Source organism: Poeciliopsis prolifica, unplaced genomic scaffold (assembly GCF_027474105.1).
Source record: "Poeciliopsis prolifica strain line A6 unplaced genomic scaffold, Auburn_PproV2 SCAFFOLD004, whole genome shotgun sequence".
NCBI classification, from domain to species: Eukaryota; Metazoa; Chordata; class Actinopteri; order Cyprinodontiformes; family Poeciliidae; genus Poeciliopsis; species Poeciliopsis prolifica.
In genome coordinates, this window is record NW_026562379.1 from 13,756,265 (window position 1) to 13,772,658 (window position 16,394).

Here is a 16,394-nt window from a genome sequence, read left to right on the forward strand (position 1 = left end):
GATACTATGATTAATTGCACACACTCAGTTTAGTTTGGTACTTTCAGAAGGTAATTAGCTGTGTAAGATTTTGTATTTTTTAGAGTACTGAAGAAAAAATGGGCAAAATAGAAATGTCCAATGTTTCAGAATATTACTTTCACATTTTTTGTGCCACTGTTCATCTGCCACATAAATCTCCATTAAATTCATTGACGTTTGTAGTTAAACCAAGGGAACAGTTGGAAGAGTTAGTGATATAAACAGTTTTTGCAAGGCACACAATATGTTAGTCAAAATGACACATATGGAAAAAAAAAGTCTGCAGTTCTGAGTTTGTATTCAGATTATACATAGACGACATAGAGGCTTGGAGCTCTGCACAACAGAAGTGGTTAGTTTGTCAGCACCACGGAGAGCAATTGTGTCCAGAGGGCCCACTTCTGCATTGAGTGAAAAGTGGGGCCCCACAGTGACAATTCGGGCAGGAGTGAAACTATTGAATCGGGAAACCTTTTTGTACTATGCTACCCCTGAGAAAAAAAGAGCTTCTAAATTTTTTATGTTTAATTCCAACCTGAAAAAGACATTTCACATCAGCTCCATCACATTTGTTGTAAAAGAAATCTTCTCCAGGTTCACTGACTTATCAGCAGGACCTTGTTAAATTAGCTTTTACAATTTTTTTTTTCTGGATGAACTAATAAAATGTATATTTCACAATAATTTGTAGAGATTATCTTGTTAGAAAACATAAATTCTGCTCAAAGTTGCCGAAAAGAGTTTTTTTAATCCAAGATAATTGTCCATGCTCTGTATACAGTACGTCACTGTAGGTATTACTATTAGCAAATCCTTTGTCATTTAGACCAGAATAATTAAAGTACAGCGCCCAAAACAACAAAGTTCTCATTAACCACTGAATGCCAACCAGTTCTGTTTTTTTCTGCAGCACATTCCCCTCAACAAGTTCGAGTGCATTTGAAAAGTTACACCGCGTAGCTTTCCACTGCGAGTCTGTATGTTCCCTGTATTTATGGGGTGATGAGGCCTGCTCCTGGGGTTCAGAATAGTCATTATCTGGGGGATGTTATACAGCTCTAGTGGTTAAGGTCACTTGATGCACACTGGATGTCCTCACTCTTGAGGATACTAAATGTATAATCATCCCAGAGTCCATAGAGTCCAGGGTCTATCCAGACTGGCCATTATAGCGGCTTATTGTAGCCTCCATCTCAACTTCATATCCTGCTATTTCAGCAGTACAATCCTTAAAAACCATGTCTTTCTCTTTGTGATTTGTGAAATATAGCAGATATAGCTGACAATGGGAAAGGCAAGCCTGTTATTGACACCAAAGTTCACTCTGTTTCTGTAGCAGGTGCAGTTTCTACATTTGAGAATATTGTTTCCAATGTCTTCATATTAGACAGTCTGAAATTTGGTATTTGATGCAAATACATTCAAAACTTATTAGCAATAGATAGGCATAAAACTACAATAAAGTTGTATCTACTCATGAAGGTAAAACAACTTCTCAATATGCAAATTATTCATATCTAGAGGGAATGGTAACACAGTGTTCAGGCTTTTTCTGTCCAGTGACAGATTTATTTATTGACTGGTCTGCAGACTTTGAGCTTTACTTATCCTAATTTATTCTAAGAATTGTAACACATGAAAGATGAAAAAAAATAATATTTAGGCTCTTTGATAGAGATCATTTCAAATCCAACAGTGAGAAGTAATTACAAGATTACTTCTTTCTACGCATCAGAGGGTATATCCTCAACCTAGCTTTCAAACTTTAAGAAAGTGGATTAAAGAGTAGCCTAATGGTTAACATCTTTGAATAATTTAATCATTCAAAAAATAAATGATTAAACTGATTTTTGAAATGATTTTGCATCGTATTAGTGATGCGAAATAGATTTGCATCATTAGTACGAATCTATTTAGTGATTATTTAAGTGTATTTTCTGCTTTTTTTAATGGATCCTTTCTGATATGCTTTTGTTAATAGAATTATGAGCATCCAACATGGGCTTTAAATACAAATTCAAAGTCCATTATTAATAAAAAAAAAGGAGTAAAAGTCATGGATGGCAAAAAGTGCATGTTCCACAATATATTGTAATATAAATTGCTGTAAAGACAATTGAAATACAAGTTTAAGCAGAAGTAGTCTATTCAACATTTGCATGTTCTTCAGCTGTTGAAGAACATGACTAGCCTGCACAGAGTCCTGACCTCCACCCATAAAACCATCTTTAATGAAACAGCAAACCAGGCCATTTTGTCCAACGCGAGTGTCTCACCTCACGATTGCGTTTCTGGAGGAATGCACAAAACTTCCCATAAGCCCCTAAACCTTGAGAGAAGCTTTCCCAAGAGAGCTATTATGTCTGCACAGGGAAGATCTAGATCATATGAAATGCTACAGATTTAGAAACATATATCACACAAGTTCTTTAGTGTTTGATGGCAGGCAAGTAAATGCCTCTGCCAATATATACTGCATACCTATACATCTATACTAGCCAGTAGTGTAACCTGATAGGCTGGACAAAACCAGTCTTCAGATATTTCCTAAAGAGAAATAAAAAAATTCCTCAAATTGATATCAGTCTATCAAAGCTTGACTGAAATCGGAGATTATAAATCCTCCACAAAGTCTAATCAGTGCATCTTGATTTTCATTTCTAATTTAATACGCAGGCTAGATAACTCACAAAAACACAAACTCGTCTAAAATTTGTCCAAAACTCCAAAGGATTATTTTCATCATGCATCTGTTACAAAATGCATGTGTAAAAGAACACTTTCATGTTGGTGGATATTAACTGTAACATGACACAATAAGAATAACAAGAGGTCTATTGTTGCCGTTGTCTCTGAGTGCATCCGGTACAAATTGGCCCTTAAGAGTAAAATAAATAAATAAATAAATAAAAAAATCACAGATATTTGCTGTGTACCTGTCCTCTAAATGTCACAATACTGCTGCAAGAAAATGCTCCAAGTCTTTGCTGCTCTCCAGGTTTTCTTGGCAACAAGCAAATAACTCACTAAAAGATGTTTAATTTCCCAAGATCTTACATGTCTGTAAACACATGTATGCACACACCTGTGAAGGAACAATCACATCAGGCTACTCAGATCAGAAATAAGTGCTCAGAAGGTAGATCCATAATGCCACATGAAATAGTTAACCTTTCACATATAATTGCAATAACCCCTTTTGCATTTTCAAATCACAGCAGGTAAGTGAAGTGGCAGATAACTTACATAATGACACATCCTTGGATTTACACAGTTTGTGTGCCTCTGCCTCTCACCTTCTCCTTCCTTATCCCTCTGCTCTTAGCTTAAGGCTTTTTTTTTTCAGCATAGCATGCTCTCTGGCTCTGAGCATTGGCATCTCTTGCATCGGTATGCAGCCCCCGTACACACTGCTGATCTCTCTTTATGAGGACATGAGTTTCAACGCTTTTATCCCCACCTTCACTTGCAAATATGCCTGCATTCAGTATCTGAACTCCAGCTTTAGCTGAGACTTGTGGGAAGCCTTTAAAGAGGAAGTCAATAAAAGGGTATAAACATGCAAGAGCTTAAGCTTGTGCTTTTTGAGTCTTTATCCTAAAGTTAGTTTTTTTTTTTTTATAGGGATGGCATCTCACTTAAACCGGTTTTGGAGAAAAATAATTGTCCTCCCAATTCACTGAAGTAAAAGCATAATTTATGTCTGTGTGTATTTGTTACCCACAGAGACATGTAGCATTATTAAAGACAAAATTTAGGATAGAGCAAAAAGTATACAGGCTTGGATTTTCCTTGACTCATAGCCTGCTACATCAATAATTACCTAGCAGAATTCTCGACATTAGTTTAAAGGATGTTTTTTGGCTGAAGAGCATGAGTCTGACATATCTTCAACAGTTACAACAATTGTTTTTGTTTTTAAAAATATCTATCCATAAGCTACTGCAGAGAAAACAGAAAACAAACCAAAGGTTGCCCAAGGCTGAAGATGTTGGGTTGGGGACACAGGCCCAGAGGCGAACACAGCTGTAAGAAGCAGCTGTAATGTAGAATATCCTGTGGATTTAAAACAACAGTTGACAGGTCGTGATAATGAGTATGCCAACACAGTTGTTAGGACAGAGGATGGTGTACGGCTGCACTGGCTCCTGTGTCCAACTGGGATGGCATAAGCCACATAAGCTTCAGGTATGAAAAAGTGAAGCTATATTCCACAAAAAATGAGTGGTCATTATGTTACTTGCCTTATTTGTTAGGTGTGAATGCTTTCCAGATCCCTATAAGCTGTGCAATGGGGGTTGGAAAAAAAAACAACAAAAAAAAACTCTTTACAATAACCTTTCAGGTCCACATTTTTAGAATCATTAGGTTAATTGTTAATTTTACATTGCGTCATTCATAATGCTAAAAGTTTGTTTAATTAGGTGCAGAACAAGTTGTTGAGTGATCAGTATTTTCTTCACTACTGATCACCTGGCTGAATCAAGGCTGCTATTTTATTTACAGTTACAGCAAAGACTATTTTTTGTGAAATATTAGTGGTTGACACACAATTGTGTAACAATGAATCTCACTCTCTAGTCACTACTTATTAAGATGGCACTTTATGAACACAGCAGTTCGGGAGGGATAAGCTGGTTGGCAACGTGTTTTAAATTACTTAGATTTTGTTTTAAGTCTAAGTTTAACCTGCTTTTACTCCAGTGAGAATCTGATGCCGACCCATACCTAGTGTTGATACGGTTAACATTGCTTACATACTCTGCAAGTAAGGCCGTGAAGTATTCAATGTTTTTGCCAAACCTTCTTGTTACTATACCGTGTCAAGAACTGCCAAGCATATCAAATCCTAATACCGATACTCAAATTCTCACCCTGCAATGAGGAACTACATTGCCTATGATTTGCTGCTTACAAGTCCCTGAAAATGTGTTACTTATTCCAGCGAGCTATCAATTTTCCAAAGATAGTGCAGTAGAGTCTTTTTATCTGGAGCTCATCCACCCTGACTGCTTGACTGAAGGGCCTTTATGAGCACAGAAAGTCAGTGATGCAAAATCCGGCTGCCTATGTGAAACTGATGGACTTTCTGTGTTAATACTGTACTTAAAAAAAGCTGATAAAGGAAACAGATTCACATGTTTTAAAACTTTAGGATAGAATATTGTTGACATTACTGAATCAGGTTTGCACAAATTTCATGTTAAAGGGTAAATAATCATAAACCTTCACATCATTTTATCATGCTGCTTTGGTACAAAAAAAAAGTGTAAAATGTAATTTTGCAAAGTTAAGTACATGTAGATTTCATATTTGTACTTAACGCTTTACTACAATTATGAGATTGTCCATAAATGCAATGAAACAATAAAAAAATAATAATAATAATACTTTAGCAGTAGCAAAACAAATATTGTCATTACAGTTTGACCTAAAGCTGAACCAAGGAATAAACAGTAGACCAGAACGGTTTGATTTTCAGCTTGACCAGCCCTAACCAGTCTCCAGGGAAAGGAGATGATTATTAATACTAACCATACTAATATCTATTACATTGTGCTAAATAAAGCTTAAAACTTTTCTCCATAACATATATTTCTTGTTTTCTTTTAAACTGATTTGCTGCATCTTGTCTCTTCAAAAAATGTTGCCTGTACTTCTAACATAAATTATTAGTGATCGTTAAGGACAAAACGACTGGAAAATTATTTTGAATGCCCTTCATTATAATTAATTATTTATAGCTAAGATCAGCAATGGCATGTCAAAGATAGGCAACAACCGCAAATCAGACACAAACGTCTGATTGGTGCATTTCAAGCATTTCATTATCATTCAGATGCAGATTGCTGTTGGTGAAGTCTTTAGAACTGAAAAAGATGCATTATTCAGTAGATACATTTTCCACGTTCTTGCTGGAAGAGACGTATAAACATGTTTGCATGTCCATCCTCATGTTAAAACAACAGCGTGAAGAACAGGGGCAGACTTTCATATGGGAATTTTCCCGGTGAGCCGCTGGGTTAGTGGCCCCGCGGTTTTGTTTTTGCGCTCCTCAGCAGTCCTGTAGAACGCTGTTGTTTTCGGGGCTACAGAGTGGACCTGTAAACATGTGAACAAGGGCCACAGGGCCAGCTGGCTGACAATGAAGGAAATCAGAAAAATCTGTCCTATAAAGGTTGGCCTAGAAAAGTCTCTGTGGCACTTATTAAAATAAACAACTGTCTTGGAATGGAAAAACCTTGTCCTACTAGTACCGCATCAATTAAATTTCCCTGTTTGTCTCTTGCGCCCCTCAGAGAGATGCCAGTGAACAGTGGCTCTGGCTCATAGGAGGCATGGGGCCTTCAGTTGAATATGATTTAGGGGCCCCGCTTCACCACCAAGAATATCACCACCATAGCTGCAGTTCAACATGGAATTGGTGGGATCTGAGAGAGGGGGCCCAGTTTGATTGGCCAAGCTTAAAAGCAAATTGGTTATTTGCCAAGAAGTATTTGTGAAGAAACTGAGCTCAAACACAATAATTAAACTCATTCCATCAGGTTGTGGCTATGGTAACAAAACAAGCTATGAATATTATTCTTTACACAAAATAAGCTTGCCAAATAAATCTTAAATTTAGATGTTAAGCATTTTAAAACCTTTTATGTGATCTCTGCTAAATCTGCTAGCTGTTAATTCAAATTTAGTATCATTCTCAATAAACAGATATTTATTGTTTACAAAATAAACAAATGTGAATTGAGAATTACAAAGAACATAGAGCTATGTTCTTTGTTAAATTTCGAGCAGTATAGCTGCTTACTTTACTTTGCTGCAATGTCACACCATTCCTCAACTGAGCACAACCACAAAGGCTGCAAGCAACATTAAATGCTGTGATAACTGAGAAGTGGCACATTTTATTCAAACCTATACAGAAGTGAATGCAAGAAAATATTCTTGTCGAACAGTTTTCTGACACATCCAAAACATTTCTCTCGACACAAATAACAACTACTACCTAAACACAGCATTTTTCTGTTGTGCCACAACAAAAGTAACTTTTGTGTAATTTTGGTGTTCATGTGAACACATTTAAACTTTCTTCTATTGTGTCTGTTTCACAATCTGAAATTAAGCCATAACATTGATACAATGATGCATTATCTTCTGGTCTTTATCAATACAAAGCTCCAAACTCGTATTCATTGAGACTCCTGCAGATCACACGTTAAATGCTTTCTTACACCACACATCCATTTTCCCAGAGAGTAAAAAAAATACAAAATTGCATCTGATGATGCAGTGGCGTTGAATGAGAAAACTGACACCTCACAAACAGAGAGAAGGAGCACTCGGAAACAAATTAAGAAATGCTTCTGTCTCCCTTAGAATAGGGGGAATTGCAAAACAGTTTTACAATGTCATTTTGGATTTCTTGTTGGAAATCTTCCAGGAAGAAGACAAAAAAGACAACATCCAGCATCATTTGTCCGTTCACAGATCAATCCAGTACAATTCAAAAACAAGCATTGATGTTGATGTTCTAAACGTTTTTTGGTATAAATTCAAAGACATACCTCTTTTCTTAGAACTGTTTTCAGGCTTGAAAACAGACAACTTTAGTTGTTTAACTTCTTTGCAGCACAACACCCACTGTGATAAAAATAACCTAAAAGATTACCGGTCTGTTGGGTCAAAGACTAGTATACTGATGCAATTTCAGTAGAAAAAATATTAACTTTGTTCAGCGACTGCAGCAAAAGGAGAAAAGGGAGATCATTGCACAGAGTAAATGAGATTCACAGGCTCATCCGTAGTCGGGCAATAGCCCACTTCAACAGATATGAAGGCCAAGAGAGAATGGTAAAGGTCAACTCTGCAAACAGCAATGAAATGAAGTATAGGCTTCATTTCAGACACAATACTGTAATGTCGGGAACGCACAAACCTCTCACAGAACACACGCCTACTACCGAGCTTCACACCAGGACCTGCATCGAAAATTCACATATTCTGATATTTCCATTTTTCAAATCACTTTAAACATGTCAGAGTAAATTGTGCTTTTATCATGCCATAACAAAATGACGTTTATTATTAACAGTTTAAATGACTTGAATATAATCATAGCAGAGAATTTTACTGTATGGTTTTATGGTTTGCATAAAAATTTGTTTTATCTTGGCATGTATATTTGATCATTTCAAGCACAAATATAAAAATCTTTTGCTGCAACACAATTGTTGACTGAACTAATTGAGATTACCAGGCAAACATGTCATTTTACCTTGATGCGCAATGATGATCTGTGAAACCTTCTTGAGATAAACACTGCTTTAGCTACTTTTCACAAGGGTCAAGTAAAGCCTGAAGCTTATCAAGAGGTATCAGGTATAAAGGCTTCATGGCTGCTTTCTAACCATCTTCCTCCAGGAATTGGGCAAAAATAGTCTTTCATAGTGTAATACCTTTGGATTCCTTTAGATTCATTGCTGAGCTTACAGCCACTCAAATGGTGCATAGTGTGAAAACGTGGGATGACAAAGAGCAGGGCAAGGGGGGGTCTGACATCACACAGTAAGACGCTGAGGCGGTGAACAGCTAATCTCAAAGCCCCTTCCCCACTTGTCTGAGCACATTTGCCTCCAGTTTGGGGTTTATCCCCACAGATGTATATCTGTCAACAGAGAGCCAACAGGGCAACACTGACTCTTTTGCAGCATATTGGTTCTTTTTACTGGATTATCATTTGCAGTGGCATGCTGCATATAGAGCCAGAGCCAGCACTTGGCAGCTGGGAGACATTCTGCAGGGATAAGCTAACCCTCAGCAGTGGGGAAAGGGTATCCTTGAACGTAAACCTCCCTTCTCCACCATACCTTGTCGTCAACTCAGCCAGCTTATTCCTGCTGACTGATTTTTCTAACCCACAGGAGATGTGCTCAGCCACACATCTCACAGGCTCCCTGTGTCTTACAGTCTGGCATTTTGTAGTTCACATTGGCTGGAATCAGATTCGAGCTGCAATAGAACTCACTTTCCAAAAGTAAGAGAGAAAGAGAAGAGCAAAAAAAAAAGAAATAAAAAAAAGTCTGGTACACCAGTTTTAGTCTGAAAGTATGCCCAATATGGTAGTTTAAGTGAACAACCAAGACAGTCGGTACTTTTTATATTTATGGTGATTGTAGAAGAGTTAAAATCCTGTTTGAATCGAGCAGCCTAATGGTGAGAGTGACAGCTTCTCAGTATATTCAACAATAAGCTTCTAAACCACTCAACTGTTGCTTAAACAAGAACACTAAGAGGCGACGCTTGATTTAATTCTGATCCTCTTGACTTCTTTCTGCAGATTGAACAGTTTGTACTGTTGTTAGGCTGATTAAAGTGTGAGTGTGCAAACTGCATATCTCAGTCGTATCACCAAATAAAGCAAAACTTTCTTTGCCAGCTTAAATTAAAATGTGCGAAATTAATACTTAAGATGATTAAAAGTCAGTGATATTTTGTCAGCCAGTCTTTGACTTTAGAAATACCTTAATGCTGCATTTTTTAATTTTAAAGAAAGGCTTTTTAGTGGGAAAACACCAGTTGCTAAACGTCAAGAGAAAATGAAGTATACGTGTCACTCCAGTTCTAAACCTGTAAAAGTAGATCTGGTCCCAAATAGATTTATGAATCAAATGGTGTGCTCTGAAGCAGTCTGTTCAAATATGAAGAAGGCATTAAGCATGGATTTAGAGGGGAAAAAATCATTTTAATGTATAACTGTAATTTACTGCTAGAGCAAAATAGCTCATTCTCATAGTTGTCTGTGCTATGAAGGCTGCGTGAAACAATAGTCTGCTAAGAGCAGACAGTAGTTTTGGCTCAGTTTCTTTTTATGATGAAGTAAAAAAATATATATATATATATATATATATATATATATATATATATATATATATATAATATATATATATATATATATATATAATGGGAAGTCTTTACAACCTCAAAAAATGTGTGGATCTTTCTCATAGGGGTAAATCTTTTAGTATCTAACAATATGATTTTATTCTAATTTTTGGTGGCAAAATTTGATTTAAAATCAATGTTTGATTCAAAAAGATTATGATTTTTGCTTTAATCTATAGGTGTGCAAAGGATCCTCATGATTTACTCTGGTCTAAAACAGAATGACAAATGGAGACATTAGAGTCTTTCCGACTTCCTCCTGTCATTCTCTGTTTTGCTTTTACAAGACAGACACAGAATGAATGTCACACAGACAGCCTTGTCAGTGGACAACGACATCACAATTTCCATCCAGGAGTTTTTAGCTATTTGACAGTTTTTTAAGTTATTTAGTGAAGAATTGTGCGAATGTGCATAATTTCAAACAAGGTTGCAAAAATAATCTCATTGTCTGCGGGTACAAACCTCAAAAACTGGATAGTGGAATTGAACTAATTACAGCAAAATATCGACATTGCTTTCTAAGTGCGTTTCTACATAAAACACGTCCCCAAACTTCTGACCAATCACGCATCACACCGCTCAGCTCTGTATGGGAGATTGGCTCCTCTGTAGATTGTCTCAGTGCATTCATGGGATATAATCTATATTTTACAAACTTTGCAGACTGCGAAACTCACATCAAGTTCCCTCATTCCAGGGACTAAGTGAGTCCAAATCTTTGCTTTTTGTTTTGGTACTTTCTATTGTTGTGTACGTTTCATTACCGGCTTCATGGTGACATCAGGACATCACATCCTGTGGTGTTACAAAATGGAGGTCAATAGTCAGCAGATTTCTTTTAATTTTTTAAAAAACTGATAAGGTACATTTTAGATCTATTCTGAATTGTAGTAAATTTGAATCACAATTCATAAGAACTTTTTGGCAAACTTTACACACACCCAAATATTTAAAAAACCTTCCCTTCCTGGTTTTGTATTTTGCAAAAAGGAAATTTTTAATTTGTGTTATAAAGGTATACCCGTTGTGTACCGCCTTACCTTGCTTTTAAACATCTGCTTATTTGATACTTTCACCTTTTATTTGTCCTCCATTAACTTCATTATTGCCCCCACACATCACAGTCAAAGGCACACCCAAATGTCACCTGCCAGGCTATTCTAGTCAACGTGTCTGATGAGATAAACCATGATGAAAGATGCCGTGCTCAAACAAAAGACAAGTTCCCCTGGTGGTGTGGGAGATTTCTGGGCTCAGTAAGACGGAAAGTGATGAAACACTTGAGAAGGAGGGAAATCACAAAGACTCAGTCCAACAAAGATATGTGCAGATCATAAGACATACATTCATGTTACAACCAGTCTAGGGGTTTGCGAAGAGCCTGGGTATGGCTGCACCACATGGCTAATTAGCATTACTAGCCTGCCTGCCATCTTACCTGATAACTCTCTTATCAGGTAAGATGACAAGTCTGTCTGCTGTCTTCATTAGCTGCCTTTGGTGAAATATGCTCTGATGGTGTTGTGATACCTCAACACTTCACAGACTGGTAAAGTTCCCACTTGTGCATGTATGGGTGCAACAACAGCACCTTTCATTGAAAACCCTCACCTGGCAACAAAATATGTATATATAGCCAAACAGTCATTTTAAACATTTAGACAGCAACCCACCCCATGGGCTAAAGTAATAAACAGGATTTCAGCATTTCACATAAGCAAAAATAGCAAGCGTATTTCTTCGACAAAGGGGGAAAAAAATAGGATGAGTCTGTGTGAAATGACTCACAACATTATGGTGCATGAACAGAGCTGCTGAGGCTGAAGTCTTGTCTACAGAATCGCTGCAGTATGTGATCTGGTGCACTGCAATTTAACTGTCGATTAGGCCGTAAACGCTCAGTAGATTCCGCTCCCTTATACCTGCGCTGAAGAGGTTATGTTTTCAGTCCCATTTGTTTGTTTGCCTGTTAGAGAGGATGGTTTCTCAGAAAATTGCTCATGACTTCAGAGGAAACAGGAGATGCTACAGACCATAAAGTGTACTGATCTAAGAGATATTTTTTTTCTCCACTAAACTTCTCAATTCATAGTCATTTGTTATACATTGTACATAACCTATTTGAAATCAAACTAGAGAGAAAAAAGAGAAGTCTTAATTACCAAAATTGTTTGTTATCATTTATTTAATTATGTGTAGATTAGCTATATGAATGATGAACATATTTAATAGTTCTATAATGTCCCTGAATAGAACTGTTTATATATTCTTCCCCAAACAGGCACTGCAAAATCTACTTAAGATTTTTTTTCTCATTTTTCCCTTTAACTTTATTTGAAAAAGATACATGTATTCACAAAAATGATGTATAAACAGTTTGAACTATCCAGAAGAGGCACAAGCAGTTTTCTTATGCACTCTAAAAGCAAAGCTTGAAAAAGACTTGGCCGTAGGAGAAATACATTTTACTGCTAATATTTTAAGCTTTTACTCCCGCAGGATTGTACAGAGCACTAACTGCTTCACTTAAACAAAAATCCGAATAGTTCTTTCCTAAGTCATATCATTGAATTGCTCAAATGTTTGCAGACGAGTCCGCAATTGAAGCAGATTAAAAATTCAAATAATTTTGATGACATGTTTGGCTGATTGTGCAGCCCTTTTCTCAATGCAAAGCTTTGTTTAACGACTATTTTGTTATTTATTTTTTTGGTTCGTTGTTTGACTTTTCACATCTTTACAAAGTAACATACGATTTGTACTTTTGGAGCACTGGCCTTGGCACCTCATGCATCTAAACTTTACCCTCGTATTTTAAATATTTTAAGTAGCCCTTGAAGTGGGCACTACCTCAGAACAGCCTCTGGACAAGACACATTTTCTATGCCCTGTTCTTTCTCTCTCCTCTCATGAACCAAAATCTGGTGCCAAGTAGGCTAGCTTTCTGTTGACTATTTTTAACCTCAAAACTGGCACAACTTTTGTTAAAGCTTTTGATCTTAATAAGCCCCATAAAGACAAAAGGATGTGCAGGACATAGCAATTTTTGGTGCTTCCTGGTGGCTGTTTAGAAAAAATGTTTTTATAGACAAAGGAGAATAAAATTTGATCACAGCTGTATAATACCAAACATTTGAAATACCAATCAAAGACAACTACTGCATAGAAATACAAAGGGCAGGCTGTTTAATGTGGTGAGGGATTTCCATTGAGTGGAACTGGACAGCACCAGCTGCATTGTAAGGGTGATAAAAACAGTCCCACAAATGGGGCTTATTTTAAATTAAATTTATCTGTTAAATTAGTCCAGCCATCGTTTTTTCAGATATGAAGAATGAATAGCCGTTTTTATTATCTGTTGAGCTTTGAAAACTACAAGACAGATCTTTCACTCTACCTGACAAAAAACTAAAATGATCCCTTTTTACCTGCCGCAACGGCTGCACTCACTAGTCTTTACACTGCTGAGTAACCTTTTTAATATCAGTATTCCTAACCCTTTAAGACTATTGTAATGTTCATGCATTATTAATCATAAAGTCAGTGGATTCTTTTCACCATATACAGTATCGCCACTCCCAGCATATCATGGGTTTTCATTGAACAAATATTTAAGGTCCGCATTCATCTACTATTCTTCTACTTTTGCATCAAACTCCAGGACCTGGGTGGTTTATGTTTTCATTCTGTCAGCAATCACAGATCACTTTGTCTGTACATTTATTTGCACTTTGTTGCACAAGAGCTCCGTGAGGAGATTGTGTTACTAGAGAAGAACTAAACAGGTGATTCTAATTTTCAAAATGCATTTCAGTGACTAGTTTTATAATGTAGTTCACTTGTTCAAATATTTTTCAGAAGCCAAACTGCGGCACATTTGATTTGTCTGTAGTGTGCAAAACAAGAACATGTTATTTTTACTCCAGACCAGGCAGACAGACAGGGAGACGGGCAGACGGACAGACATGGTCGCAGACAGATAGACAGCATTTTCAGTTAGAAGTTATGAGAACATTTTGAGGTTAATAAATCATCCAAGGTTATTTAACTCAAACCATAATCCTCTCCAAAAGGGGCATGTCTCTAGGCAAGCTCTGACTGTGGATGTGGTTGGATGTCTTTTCGGGTCACAGCTGTGCATAACAGATGATGGCATTTCAAGTTGGACAGCTCTGTTAGATGAGGCAAGACTTGCTGACAGCAACTATCCAAAAACAGAGCATTCATTAAGGCAAATTATATAAATATTTTGTGATTTTTAACAGCAATCTGGTCGATCTAGACTGTGACTTATTGCCAATCCACTCTCAAAGATTTAAGCTTAACTGGGACTAATTCTAGGCATTTACATGTGTGTGAAATCAGACATGGTGGGGGCAGGGTAATGCCTACTCCTGTAGGACTGCTGCCTCCCTTGATTAAACACTGTTTTATTCTTAATATTTTACAAATGTGGAAGAAAGAGTTTAAAGAAAGTAAAAGCGTTAGTGAGTTGCAATATTTTGATTAACTGATGATGAAATTAATCTATATATTTATGTGGTTATTTGTTTTGTCTTTCATAGCCCTACTTTTGAATGTTCATCCCTGTTTAACAGCAGGGTCTTGGTTTTGTGGTGTCCAATCTGACCACCCTTTTGAAAACTTTCTGGTGCCCCTGGGCATGTGGTGGGATTCTTCTGAAAATCTAAAACTTATGTTATGTTAATTCCATAATTCAATGTATTTTAAAAAAATAAATATGCGGGACTTCCAAGTAAACAAAGATCCTCCAGGTATCAACTTTTTGTTTCTCAGGATCAAATAAGGGGAACAGTGATCCTGAGTGGAATTGGTATAAATCATTCATTCTTTTACGTTAAAATTTCTCTAATCACTTTCATTATACAATACCTTACACTAAATCTGCACTGACAATGTCATTAATGTCTTATGGATTTTTATTATTATTAAAAGAGGAAGGCGGATTAATTTGGTCATTTGTCATGTGGAGCACTGTGATGGCACCAGCAGCAGCTCCTCTGGAGGGGTGGGGGTTCAGAACGCCGGTCGCCTATAGGGCGGTGGCTGCGCAGGCATGTCCAGGAGCGGGACGGTCTGCGGGGAGAACGGCTATTGTCATGAGGCGACGTCTAAACCCAGCTGCAGATTGGCTTCAAGTCACGCAACCTCACCTGCGTCTCCGGCGGCAGAGCAGTGCACGACGCTGGTCCTAAAATGTGTTACCGTCACTGTTGGAGATGCACACGTATAGGCTACACTTCAAACAGTGACCACAATGTAAAACCTAACGAAATGCATAGAGGGCTTTTTCTTTTCTTTTTTTAATCTTCACAAATTCGTTGTTTTACATGGATTTGCTAAATCCCATAAAATGAACCTAAGCGCAGCCTGTGGTTGTAAATATCTACTCAATGACACCGGACTCAGCAAACAAGACACCAGCCACCTCGCCTGCATCCTGTATCAGTTTCAGGAGACACATGCCCAGCTGAATGAACACAGACACAGAAGGCTTCAGAGAACTAATCCGCAGCTTTTAACGGTCACTGAGGCGACATCCAAGTTGTCCCCCCGACACAGAAACTTGTGTAGTCGCATTCTGCTCCTCACTGCGCCGCACAATTCAACTTCCAGGCATTCCAGCACACTTGGCTCTGACAGGCAGACAGCGGCAGCCGCGCACTGCTGCAGCCGGAGCTGCGCCGTTTTAGAGGCGAGCCAACTCTCCCCCTTTTCTCGTGTCTGCGCTGAATAGAACAACTTGCCCTCACGTGTCACAAAAACACAAATGATCTTTTACACTCCACGCAGCCTCCACCTCCCCGCACCACCACGCCCGTCTGCACAACAGCAACATCCCTCCAAGGGGGCTCACCTTTAAAGACGCTCGCGCAGAGGCTGTAGAGGATGAAGATCAAGTGCTGCTTGAGCATCATATTCTTCTCTTTTCCTGCACAATTTTACGCCAACACTCCACTCTCTCTTTTTTTCCCCCCCTCTCTCTTCTGCCAAGATTGGACTTATCCAGCTGAACGGCGCAGTTTCTGACTGACCCGAGTTACATTGACGAACTCTGCCGTTTCTGCAGGAGTCCCTGTGTGTTCTCGCTGATCAGAGGGGGCAGTGATGACTGTGGAGAAGCAGGACGGCAGAGATGCTCGTCGGCAAAGTGCAGCTCCTGCTTCCCTTTATTGCTCTCACTTTGACTCGCTGCAGAGAGCTAGAGTCCCGCCCACGCCTTTTGACTAATGAAGACGCGTCGCCAATGAAAAACACCTAGACATACTTCGGATCTCCGGTAAACAATTTCAGCAGAGTACACGGTTACTTTGTTATATCGGTTTCGAACGCGGGACCGATTTTTAAAATGTATTTTTTATTAGATTCTTGTTTTGTTAAAAAAAAAAAAAGAATGATTAGTGCAA

The 16,394-nt window shown here is 37.9% G+C and overlaps 1 protein-coding gene across 3 annotated transcripts in view; it reads right to left on the reverse strand.

The window, feature by feature from the left end:
• cadm2b (cell adhesion molecule 2b) overlaps positions 1-16,138 on the reverse strand; it is a 144,709-nt gene extending 128,571 nt beyond the window's left edge. For all 3 annotated transcript variants that reach the window (XM_055028765.1, XM_055028764.1, XM_055028763.1), the window contains exon 1: positions 15,845-16,138. In XM_055028765.1, the coding sequence (XP_054884740.1) occupies positions 15,845-15,905 (61 nt within the window). In that variant the 5' untranslated portion in view covers positions 15,906-16,138. The remainder of the gene's footprint in view (positions 1-15,844) is intronic.
• Between the last annotated feature and the right edge of the window lie 256 nt (positions 16,139-16,394).